This window comes from Lepidochelys kempii, chromosome 3 (assembly GCF_965140265.1).
Source record: "Lepidochelys kempii isolate rLepKem1 chromosome 3, rLepKem1.hap2, whole genome shotgun sequence".
NCBI classification, from domain to species: Eukaryota; Metazoa; Chordata; order Testudines; family Cheloniidae; genus Lepidochelys; species Lepidochelys kempii.
In genome coordinates, this window is record NC_133258.1 from 167,523,313 (window position 1) to 167,536,384 (window position 13,072).

The window sequence follows — 13,072 nt, forward strand, 5'->3', positions numbered from 1 at the left end:
AACCTATATTTTTACTATAAACCAATTCGGTGCTGTGTTTGAAGGGAAGGGTGTGTTTTACCCCCCAGTTAAATGAATAAGCTGTGATGTATTGACAAGTCAGCAGAGCACAAACTTGATATATTTTGTGAAAGCACAGTGGTAGGGGCTGTACATTGCAGAGAAGCATCTCTGAGGAGCTTAGAGGCTAGAGTTCACTGATAGTTACCTGCTAGGCTGGGAGATTATTGAGGAGTTTGCTGGTGAGGAAGACAAACCGGTGTGGCAGGAAAGTGAGACACAATCTAATCACCAGCAAAACTCTCCCTTTTGTAGGCAGAGAGGTCACACAGTGGCTCACAGCTCTGGGTATCCTCAGCAGCATGTTACAAGAGGCAACTGCGGTTTTGCCCTGCATTTAAGAGGTGGTAAAAATGTTCTAGCAGTGGCTGGGACCATTAAGTATTATAACTAAAATCTACTTAACTGACCTGCAGAATGTTACTCTGGGTTATACCTGCTATTGTCAGAGATGGGAAGTGCATGCTGACCAATTATTGCAATGGATGAGTAGTCTGGATGAGTCCGCTTGCCCCTCAGACTGCATTTCAGACTTGGGACTATATATTACCATTACTTCTTATGCAGACTCCCACTGAAGCCAATAGTTGGATTCACCCACAGTGGTTCAAAGGGATGTTTTGAATCAGTTCATCCATGGGCACTTGCCCAAGCCGCTGCCCCAGCCAGTACCACATACTTTTGGGGGGATGGCAGTGGTTGGCTGCAGCCTCTTGATAGAGAGGGGGTTATTGCCACCTTGCATCACCTCAAGCTTCTCTAACCACCCAAGGGCAGATTTCCTGTCGCATGGAGCACTGGATGAATAAGGTCCAGGGCTGGCAGGATATGGCTCCAGGAATGCTTTGTGATAGCCAGGACCAAATCCTAGCCCGGAGTGCTCTATTAGGATTCTAATTACAGCCTCACATGTTGACCCTCTGTTTTGCGGCTGTTTCTGGAAACTAAGTTCAGCATAGGAGGTCACGTTTGCCTGCATTTTTCATATTGTTCTGGATTGTTGATGATTCTCTGTTTGATCTTGGGTGTACGCAGTCTGCAAATCTATTACTCCGGGGGGCATTCTGCGCCAAAAAATTAAAAACTCTGCACATAATATTTTAAAATTCTGCAAGTTTTATTTGTCAATAAATAAATGCAGAGGGTCCAGCATGGCAATGGGGAGCACAGGCTGTACAAAGGTGGGAGATCACCCTGCAGCCTCCCTGGCTCCGCATCCCCCGGACACAGACTCAGTGGTGATACTGCATCTGATCCTGACACAGCACAAGGCCAGGGCCTGCCCCAGAAACACCCTGGGGCCCTGCCCCTCTGTGCCTGGTGTACCAGGTGTGGGGCAGGCAGGCTCAACCAGGCAGGATCCAAATGTGGAGGGGCTCAGTGTGAGAGGATTCTGTGTGGGATAATCTGGGTGCAGGCAGCTCAGTGGGGGGTTTAGAAGTGGGGGGATCTGGATGCACAGAGGATTATTGGGTGTGGGGGTTTCAGGTGCAGCACAATAGGACCCTGCAGGGGCTTCCAGGTGAAAGTGGTTGGGGCTCAACGGAAGGGTCTGGGCATGGGGGTCTCAGTGTGGGGGGGAGGGTCTGGATGCTGGGGAGTGGGGATTGGTGGAGTGGGGGTTTGGACAGATAGTTGGGGGTCAGTGGCATGGGGGTCTGGATGTGGGGGCTAGTCCTGCGGTGATTTACCTCTCCGCCGGCCACTCCGGCAATGTACCTGCACTGCTAGAGAGTGATGTGTGACTGCTCTTGCAGCTTCCCTTTGTTTCCCTGTCATTTTTCTGTGTGTAAGCAAAGAAATCTACCGGGGAAATGAATTCTGCACACGTGCAGTGGCGCATAATTCCCCCAGGAGTAATCTATCTATGGCTCTGATCAGCTCTTGCTGCCCCCTCCTGTAGAAAATGTTGGACTCTGACAATCATCAGGCCTGATTTTCCACAGCCTTGCACCTCACACGGTCATTTACATCTGTGCAAAATGAGTGTGAAATGCTATCATTCTAGTGTGGTGCTGTTTTGCACTCACTCTGCACAGGTGTAAATGACCATAAAAGGTGCAGAAGAACAAAGAATCAGGCCCTAGGATGCTTATAAAGACAGAATCTAAGAGCCGATTATTCTCCTTTTTTCCTTTCAGTTTAATCTGTTGGAAATAGCCATCAGCTCACAAAAGATCATTTTAAAAGGTTCAGCAAAGTCTGCAAATAAAAGTCTGCATATAAATGATATTAAAAAGCTGATGTGCGGATAACTCCTGTGAGGGCATATTGTCTGATCTCGTCCTACAGGTGGCAGCAATTTATTTTCCCTTTCCCCATTCTCCAAAGCAAATTAATGGCCATGCTATAGTAAACATGAAAAAAATGGAAGATCTAAAAAGCTTTCCCAGATGCCACTTGTTTGGCATTGACTCATCTCCCTCTGGCAATGCCTTTATCTTCCTCTCAATTTTCTCCTATCACTGAGCCAATGCAAGCCTTCACATTTTTTATTTGAGGAAAAAGTGTAAGGGCCTGATTCTGATCTCACTCCGGTTTCATGCCTGTGTGCGTCCATTGACTTACATGGAGTCACTCCTGATTTACACTAGCGTGAGATGAACATCAGGTCCAAAACCTTCCAGACATGATTCTATTCAGTTATTCCAGTGTATTAATCAGGCCTAATGAAGGCAGTGAAGTTACACTGGGTAAAACCAATCCAAGGCCCAATTCCAAAAAGGACTTAACTTCAAGCTAAGAGTGTGGTCAATGAGTTTTAAGCGCATGCTTAAAGTTAAGCCTTTGCTTAAGTGCTTTGTTGAATTTGGGCCTATATGAGGTCAGAATCAGATCCTAGGTCTTCAGATATTCAGTACTCCTGATGTCTGAATTATTTTAATGGAAAGTGAAAGTTAAAAGCTGGCATAATTTACTGGGCTAATGGTGCAATTTTGTGGTGTTGAAAGCAAAGTGAGTTTACTCTTATGCCCCACAAAGTAGCACAACAAAGTCCAATTAATTCATGCCACATCATAGCATCAGTATAGCAGAGAATTAAATCAACAGCGTTCAGAGGCAGTGTGGTCCAGTGGTTGTGGCACTGGGCTGTGAATAAGGAGAGCTAGGTATTATTCCTGGTTTTGCCAGTGACCTTGTGCAAGTAACTCCTTGCCTCTGCTTCCCTTCCCATCCTTCGTCTATCCTGTCTATTTAGACTGTAAACTCTTCAGGACAGAATCCGTCCCTTGCTATGTATGTTTTCAGTGCCTCATGCAATGGGGCCCTGTAACAGGAAGGTCTGCCCCTTAGGGTAAGTCTATATTGCAGCTGGGAGCCAGCCCCCCCCAGCCAGGGTAGACACATTCACGCTAGTGGGGTTTGAGCTGGTGCGCTAAAAACAGCAGCATGGACATTGCGGCTCAGGCTGGAGCTCAGGCTCTCACGCCGACCCAATCCCCTGGGTCTATGCTCGTGTGGCTAGCCTGAGTCTCCACCATACCTGCAATGCCCGCGCTGCTGTTTTTAGTGAGGTAGCTCAAGCCCCACTAGTGCGAGTCCATCTACCTGGGCAGGAAGCTCACTCCCAGTGGCAGTGCAGACATACCCTTAAGGTCTAAGAAGCCTAGGCTAGCCAGCTCTGTTCCATTAGCTCTACCTGTGCCATAGGTAGCTGCCTCCCAGCCTAAGAGGACTGGACTAATTGGGGTCAGGTGACACCCTGAAACATCTGGATCTCATGGGAGAGCTGAGAAAACTCTGTTTGAAGGAAGAACCACAGGAAACAAGTTGGGCTCTTGTGGGAGGGTCTGGAAGGACTCCAGGGAAGCAGCGAGCATCCTACGTCTGAGTAGGGAAGATAGAAAGGTAGCTCCAAGAGGAGCCAAGACTGTGAAGGGACAGGGAAGCATGCTCCATCCTAGAGCAGGGAGACTTAAAGGGAGCCCAGAAAGTGCTCAGAAGGGGAACCAAAGTGGGGCAAAAGTACTTTTGGATTGTTTGGAGTTGTGTGCACTGACCTTTGAAAGTGACCTAGACTGAACCACGTCTATTCTGTGGCAGAGAGACAAAACCCTATGGATGAGAAAATGAGGCAGAGCACTGGCAGGAGCCATGCTTGGCCAGCAGGGGGTGCTATGGGACACACATGCCCTGTGACGGACCCCGATCTGGGGTTGGCATCAAATTGCTACCATAATGCAAACAGGAAGCTACAACACCATAAAAACAAATAGTGAAAGGATGTAGAGGCAACCGGTTAATTTAAAAGGATTCTGTTGTACTGTACTTGCAACTCTTTAGTGTTTAAAGGAGTCGCAGGATTTTGTAATAGGCACTATTTCTGTGAAACGTTTTGTTGAGCTCAATAATCAAAAAAATGAAAAATATTTCCCTTTTTCTGAAATATCTGTCGTTCCAGGTACTGCAGCTGGGCTCTGAAATCCTTCCACAGTACAAACAAGAGGCACCAAAGACTCCACCACATATCATTTTACATTATTGTGTTTTCAAGACCACCTGGGACTGGATCATCCTGATTTTAACCTTCTACACTGCTATTTTGGTCCCTTACAACGTCTCCTTTAAAACCAAACAGAACAACGTGGCCTGGCTGGTGATAGATAGCATTGTAGATGTCATTTTTTTAGTAGACATTGTGCTTAATTTCCATACCACCTTCGTTGGGCCAGCCGGAGAGGTGATCTCAGACCCCAAGCTGATCCGCATGAACTACCTGAAGACCTGGTTTGTGATTGATCTGCTTTCATGCTTGCCATACGACGTCATCAATGCATTTGAGAATGTTGATGAGGTTAGTATACCAGGCTCATTTCCAGGGCTTTATTTTTTTTCTTTTAATGTTTGCCTCCCCCCCAAAAATAAGGAATGAATACTTGTAAATATGCTGGCATATGGTGTGAGCATGTCTCCCTTTAGTAGCTGTCCACAGCAATTGCTGCTGCTTATTCATAGCTATGCAACATAATGTAGATATTGTCTTGCACACACCACCTCCTGTCCCAGGACTGGGCCTAGATGTGTTGCCACCCAGGGTGGAAAACCATTTTGGTCCCCTGTCGTGAATGAACCAGCCAAGTGTGTATGCCCAAAAATAAAATTAAAAAAAAAAAAAGGCAAGTAATGTAGTGCCCCTAGAAGTTGGTGCTCAGGGCAACAGCCGTGGTTGCTGGCCCTATTTCCTCCCATGGGTGATCGAATAACATCTCTTTGGCAATTAGTGGTAATTTTTATAGGAGAAAGTAAGATCAGGAGGGTATTCACTGGTTTTATCCAGCTGTCTTTAATTTGATGTAGTAGCCAGAAAGGAGGAGGACAGCCAGCATGATATGGCTAGCAAGCTCCCTGCAGACTACGGTTGCTCCATGCACCACAGTTTGGAAGACATGGCATACCAAACATTTATCTGAAACTACCATTTTCCAGCTCGTTTTGATGACTTACAGTCTAGAAGGGGCAGAAGAGAGGGATCATGGAACCTTCCCTCCCTCCTTGCTCACCTTCTTCAGGGCTAGCCACAAGACAGCTGGGGAGCACAGACATTCCCCTGGGCTAATCCCACCAGTGACTTAAACTAGGGGGATAGGTTGTAGCTTTAACAGTTTTACTTTTAGTCATTTAGACTAGACTGCATTGAGACTAGACTAATCGCCTTTTATATTAAAGTCACATGTGCAAATAGTTTATAAAGGGTGGTTAAATAACGAATATCTTAATAAATGGTTAATCAATTAGTATAGATGAGTCCAACAGGTTGCTTATAACTAAGGCTACGTTTATGTCACGGAGGTCATGGAAGTCACGGAATCTGTGACTTCCAGAGACCTCCTTGACATTCTCTGCTTCAGCCCCAGGGGCTGCAGGACTCTGGAGCTGACAACCAGTGGGGCCCTGGCAGGGTCCCAATGACAGATGACAGCAGCAACAAGCGACAGGGAGCCCCCCTGCAACGTTCCAGCAACAGGTGACAGACTCCTGAGGGGGCTCTCCTCAGGGTTCCAGCGACAGGCAATAGCCTTGTGGGTGACAGGGGGGTGCCTCGGGTGAACGGCTGGGATGTCCCATTTTTCTCTTTGGGAAATATAGTCACCCTGCAGCTCCCAGCCACCATGGATGAGGGGGACCCCCACAGCTCCCAGCCACCACGGTGGTAGGGGGAAATCATGGAGCCACATCAGCAAGTCACAGACAGGTCATGGCTTCCATGAATTTTTGTTTATTGACCGTGAGCTGTCCATGACTTTTACTAAAAATAACCATGACAAAATCTTAGCCTTACTTATAACCATCTATAACACCATCTAGTGATGTGCTTATAACCAGCTGTGAGACACAGTACTTGTAGTAAAGTGGTCATCATGAGGTTAACAGGATTACTCAATATATTATGTGTTGGAGTCATGCTCCCCCCTTCCCTTATTTAGTGGGATTTCCCCCACCCTCCTCCTGTTGTGATGCAGCTAAATAAAACAGCAAATTGTCAGTCTGTAGTCCTGTGAGTAGACTTATTTTTGTTGCATTGAAAGGTCCCTTTACAAAACTACTCATGCCTGTAACATACTTCTAACACCTATTAATCGTTTATTCATCCTTTATAATCCATTTATAAACATAACCTTAATGTAAAGTGTGACCAATCTGTGTCCTGAAATCAGGACATTCCTTAAAATAATGTCCAATGAAATATCTGGATAATACCAAAAAAACATTTTACTTCTTGTATAATTAAACAAAAAAAGCTGTGAGAACGAAGCATTGTTCGTCTCATTAGATCCATGTAAAATATTTGTTTTTCACTTTGGCTGGGGATAGCTAGGCAAACTATTAAGTGCAGTGAAGCAAATGTAATGTTATGTGAGATTTAATTCCCTGAAGATAGATTTTTGTTTTATATAGAGCCACAGACTGAATTAACACAAGTGAAATCACCCTCAAAACTTTGTAAGCCCTGTCCTTAAATATTTGTTTGTCCCAAATTGTGCCAAAGGGAAGATTTATGTGAAAGACTGACATTTTGCTGTTGTAGATAATCATGGTACTCATAAAGCAATAGAAGGATTGATCAAGTGATCAACAGCTGGCATCTACAGTAGAGTTTATATATTTGTGTGGTGTCTACAGTAGAGTTTAAAAAAACAAAATCAAACAACTAGAGTCAACTTTCTTTACGTTCCTAGAACAGTAGCAAATCATTCTTGATCCTGCTGGACAGGCTCTTGATAACCTGAGTCTGATTCTGTCAGGATGACATACAGAACACACCCAGGTGTGAATGTCCATGCTAGAGGCCATTACACTGAAATGAAAAGCCTTTAAGTGAACAGAGATAGGTACATAGTTACTGCAATGATTTTCTGAAGTGATTAATATTGTTATACTTGGAACTTGGTTTTTCAGATTCTTAGGATAAAGCTGTCATTCAAAGGGAACAACTGGTTCATACTGTAATTATTCTATGGTTCTTCAATAGTTTCTTAATCAGAAAAGTACAATAGTGTTATTCCTGGTCATTCTAGTTATTCCATTCAAGCAAAGAAAACATGCTGTTCTTGTTTCTGTTATTCTAATGCTGTTCACCATTACTTCCCCTAATGGGGCCAGATCCTTAGTTGGTGTAAATCAATGTAGATTGACTAGGGCAAATCCTCAGCTGGTGTGAATTGTCAGAGCTCCATTATGATCAATGGAGCTATGACAATTTACACCAACTGAGGATCTGGCCCAATATTTGTTGTCCATTTCACTATGAACTGCTTCAGAGGAGAGATAAAGACAATCCATCTCTTTGAAGGGCCAAATTCAGGAAGTCTGAGTCTAGAGAGAGAGACTAAGTTGCTGTAACTCATGCCTTATTACAGCTCTTCTACATGGCTTGTTGTTACATCAGTTCCACTTCCTTCAGGCTTGATGACTTCTCTCGGTTCTGATACGCACTGGTGTGAAACTGAAGTAATACAAGGAATCTTCACTGGAATCTAAAGGCTAGAGTCACTAGGCTGCTCCAATTGCTTTGAGGAAACAACTTTTACATCGGAAAGGTTGCCTTTTTTAGCCTTACGGTAAACACTTTAATAAAAAATCATAATGTAATATTGCCAGAAGGGAAATGTGACCGAGTGCTGGACAACAGCTGCTGATCCAGCACTCTGATCACTGCAACTTCCATTAGCTGCTCCTTTCATGCTTGAATATGGGAAGGAGGCCAAATTGATTGAAATAGGCTGGAGAGAGTTAAAAACTAATTACCTCATTAACTTGGAAGGTGTACACACACACACACACACACACACACACACACACACACACACACAGGAAGGAGGTGCAAAGGGGGAAAGAGAAAGAGCTGTCACCGGTAGAGTGAAGGATATAGGAGATCTCTCTATCCTGCTGGGCTCAAAGGCCGTAGAGCCCCAGGATTCTGTTCAAGCTACTGCACAACCTGTATAGGTGGTGAGAACAAATTTGTAAATAAATCACTGGCTGCTTTACCTGATGGTCTCAATAGTTTGTTCCTCTGGAAAGAGGCAGGAACAGAGCATGCCCCTGCCATAGGGAATGACCCTTCAAACATGTTAATAAAATGAGGTAAAGACTATAAAATCATATTTTACTCCTTCAGTGTTTCCCTGTGTTGACTGTAGTAAGAGAGAACAGAATCCTTATTTGGCTTCATCAGAGCAGGTGAAAGCTGAGTAATTTCATCTGTATCTAATCATTCTTTGTAAAGAAAGATGGATGTCAGTAACGAACTAGTTTGACAAGCCAATTTTTTCTTAAAAATGCCATAATTCATGTGATGTACATAAAGGATTGATTTATATGAGGTGCCTCATCTGAATCTGATGCGTGAAACACTTTGTACCTTACTGCTCCACAGACCTGTTGGCTCTCTTCAGTTAACTATGACACTTGGAGTCATTTAGCTCTTGAATCTTCTTGTGGAGGAAGGCTGGAGGTGCTCATGTTTGCATTTGAGCATTAAAAGCATTTGGCGTCCATGTCTGTTTGTATGCAGGAGTTTGGGTTTCTACAATTCATGCTTGCATACTGTCAAAATCATGTGTTGGTAGAGAAGTGTGATAGTGAGCTTTTATTTTGTCCTTACATTGTTTGGTTTTCTTGATATTAATAAACTGGGATTTTTTTTTTGGTGCACTGGAATCTGTGCAGTTTTATGCTCTGAGATCCCAATGGCCCCATACCACAAAAATTATAATAGAACAATTCTTGAGGTATTGGTTTCAGTACAGATGTAACTGGGTGAAATTCTATGCCCTGTGTTATGTAGGTCTGACCAGATGATCTAATGGTATCTTCTGGCTTTGAAATATATAAATCTATGAACAGCATGTGGTATCATGAGCTGACACCTATATTCACCATAAGTGGCCCTATTTTTTAGTGATGGCAAGATTGACTATGGATAATATTGTAGAACTCTTTTTGGGCCAGATTTGGCCACAACTCATAGATCACGTAGGCCAGATCACGTAAATAAATATTGGCGTGTGCCAAATCAACTGTTTTAGATAAAATATTTTTAATACCATGTCTCTCCCACTCCCTTTTGCCCCAGCTTAAAAATAAAACACACAATCGCAGAGCTACTGATGGATCCACCATCATAGGAATATTTAGAACTAGAGCTGGTTGGAAACTTTTTGCTTTGGGGGAAAAAATGAAGGGAAGTGTTTCAGTAAGGTCAAAATGTTTTGTTCTGTTCTTATCAGAGCAGCAGGCATCAGCTTTTTGGTTTAAATTTTTATATTATTTTATAATTATAACATAAAACAAAATATTTCAATGGATCTGAGCTGATTTCTGCCCCCCCCCCCCAATTTTTTTCACTTTGTGGGCAATCTCAAAATTCTTTGTTTTTTTTCTGATTAGGAATGAAAATAAACTTTGAAATCACAGAATGTCCAACAAAATGAAAATTCCAGTTCCATACAGATTTATTACAATGTCTTGTCTCTAAAACACTTTGTTGTCATTAACTAACTTATCCACACAAAAGGAACATTGGAGAACTTTTTTCCAGTCTTTTCCACACTGGCGAGTTATTCCTACAATTAAAAGCCAAAACCCTTCCTTGAACTGGTAAGGAACTTCAGATAATGGAAGTCTTTCATTGACTAATGAATCATCATGGTGCCAGACTTAGATTTATAACCGTACATACTGAGGTTAAGATGGTACAGTGGATTCCAGTTTAGCTTGCCTAGGATGAGGGGTTGTAGTACTATAGTACTGATCTCCTATAGTACTGATCTCTCTTGAAAATGTGCACCAAATATCATATGCCAGTATTCAGACTGACCATAAATTTTTCCCCACTCAAGGAAAATCCACATAGATTTGGGTATAATGTTACTTTTTTTGTGCTGAAGCTTCAGTTGCCAGAATTAACAAAAATAGAAGTCAGTGACATAGTAGTCTTGTATCCCTCAATAGATTTATGACAGATTCCTTGTTAGGAATTTGTCAAGACCAATGCAGTCTAAGATCTTAAATGCCAAAGCCAAGCTGAAGCATGTTTTTGCAGTGGTGGCATGAGCAATTTCACACGGACCTTTGTATCTTATGCAGTTTTCAGCCCATAACTTCATAAGACACTGGAAACAATGACTTGTTACCCTGGTAACATGTGATCCTGTCATGAAATCTCCTGGCAGGAATGGAATCCACTCGTGTCACCACCATATAAATCTCTGAAATAAGGGAGTTTATAGTGGAAGTGGTGAAGAGCCTTAAACTCTAGCTGCACTAACATGAGCCACTATAATCAGTTATTGGCTGACATTGACTAAATTGAGAACTATCCATCACTCTTATGAATTGAGGTGACAGAGATATGCATACTGAAAAGTCATGAGGAAAGATGTATTAAATATAAATTAACTCACATTTGCCTAGCCAGATGAATTAGAGAAAAATCTAGCATTCAGGCAAAGAAGATACCTATCTTCCAAAGGAAGGGGTTTTAATGACGAAGTGGAAGAACATAATCCCTGACCTTGAAGAAGATAAAGGAATAGATGGTGGTGATAAGTATAGTCAGGTAACAGGGTGGCCTGCCCCTTTAAGGACAAGAGTCCTGGGGCTAGCCAGTTCTATTTACCAATCAGATGCAGCTGAGAAGTGGTGGGGACAGGTGTTCCTATAAAGAACTGCAGGAAAGGAGGAGATAGAGAAGCTGCAGGAAGGGGTAGTCTCCCTTCCTTAGAGACCATTTCAGGAGACTCCTGGTGGGAAGCCTGGGTGCCATGTGTGGGTAGAAAGCTCCAGCTGGAAATGTTTGTTTTCCTTTTGTGAGTTGTTTGGTGGTTTGGACAACAAATGGAATCTGGAGGCAAGGGCTGAAGACTGATTTGAATGCAGCTGATAATTCTCCAGGCTGGTGAGGAAGGTTGCCATCTTACAGGTCCAAAGAGGAGTCAGTTTGGAAAGAAAAGACGTTAAATCAGCTGAGTTTTATGGAATCTTGTTAACTTTGAAACCTTACAGTTGCTTTTCAAAGACTATCGCAGCTACATTTCAAGTAGTGTTAAAGTTATTTACTGGTGTGTGTGAGCAGATTCCTACCTAGTTTTGTTCATCTTTCCTGTTTGATTCCTTTCTGACTGGGAAACAACAAAGTGCTTTGAATGTGGGTCTGTTAACTGTGGTAATTAAATGAATCTTCTCTAAGGCCACGTCTACATTTACAGCGGCATGTAGAGTCCAGACACTGCATGCCCAGCTAGCCTGGGTATAAATAGCAGTGTAGATAGTGAGCATTGCTTAGGTGAGTAAAGTACAGACACACCAGAACCTTAGGGTACACACCCGACTCTGCTCTCTGTTCGCCTGCAGCGAAAGGCTCTGGCAGTGTGGGAGGCAGCAGGGAAAGACTCCAGCAGCTCCCTGCGGCCATAGCCTTTCGCTGCCACATGTAGCTACGTATGACAACATGGGTGCAGATTGCTTTTCAACATAGCATGTAGCTACATGTACCCTATGTGTCGCTGTGAGCGTAGACCAGGCCTAAGTGTGTGGCTAAACTAAGCAAAAAGAAACCAATTCCTAACCCAACTTCTGTGGAGTGTTTTTACACAAGAGGCAGATTATACATGGCATAGTCCAGGATAAAGAAAACTGCAGTTCAGTTCTTGGGCATGTATATTGGGAAATGGATACTGGCTGCACTAAAAGTGGCTGCACTTAAAAATGGCTGGAGATACAATGAAACATTTAGAACTCTGAACTTTTGAGAAATGTCTGATTCAGTATGATGTAAGGCTCTCCCACTTTGCTGTGCTCTTAAACCTTTCCCTCCTTACCCCGCCTCTCAAAACTCCATAGCTCTCCATCCCCATATCAGTCAATCATTTTGACACCCTCTTTCAAATGTAATGCCACTCTTTTTTCCTTTATAGAGTGTTCACTTTCATGAATACCAAGTATATGGCAGTGTTTGTAGAGTGGTGAATTCCACTTTTTATTGAATATTGCACATTCAAAACCTGCACAAGAGACAGGGTCCAGTCAGACCTTTGCGATTGTGGCAATCTCTATTGAGGCCCCCTCACATGCAAAAAGTGGGGACATTTTTTTCCACTCCCCTAGAATATTTATGGTTTCTACCAGTCTGATTTATTGTTGGCTTTAAGATACTTGGAATTTTGGTCCAAGCATTCTTTCATCTGATTTACCTCTTCCAAGCCCACGTTCCAGCTGAGCAACAGGTCTGCTGGTCTCATGGTCCTCCAGCATAACCCAAGAGGGACCATCAGAAGTAACCTAAGACAAGCTGAATGATTCTAATGAAGTCTAGTGGAATTTCCATCCCGATACATTAGAGGGAAGTTAACGTTCTTCAAAAATTGTTTAGCTTTTCCTTCATATTTACCATCTTTTCACTTTTACCTGTTATCAGCTCAAATCTTAAGACTTTTACTCAGACCTGATGCAGGCAGATTCTCACTGGCTGACTAAGGGCTTCAAGAATAGATCCTATGGTTTGATTGCC

The 13,072-nt window shown here is 43.1% G+C and overlaps 1 protein-coding gene across 1 annotated transcript in view; it reads left to right on the forward strand.

Annotated features, from left to right (window-relative positions):
* Positions 1-13,072, forward strand: part of KCNH1 (potassium voltage-gated channel subfamily H member 1) — a 312,972-nt gene that overhangs the window by 51,697 nt on the left and 248,203 nt on the right. The window contains exon 6 of the mRNA XM_073335290.1: positions 4,463-4,855. Coding sequence (XP_073191391.1) covers positions 4,463-4,855 — 393 coding nt within the window. The remainder of the gene's footprint in view (positions 1-4,462; positions 4,856-13,072) is intronic.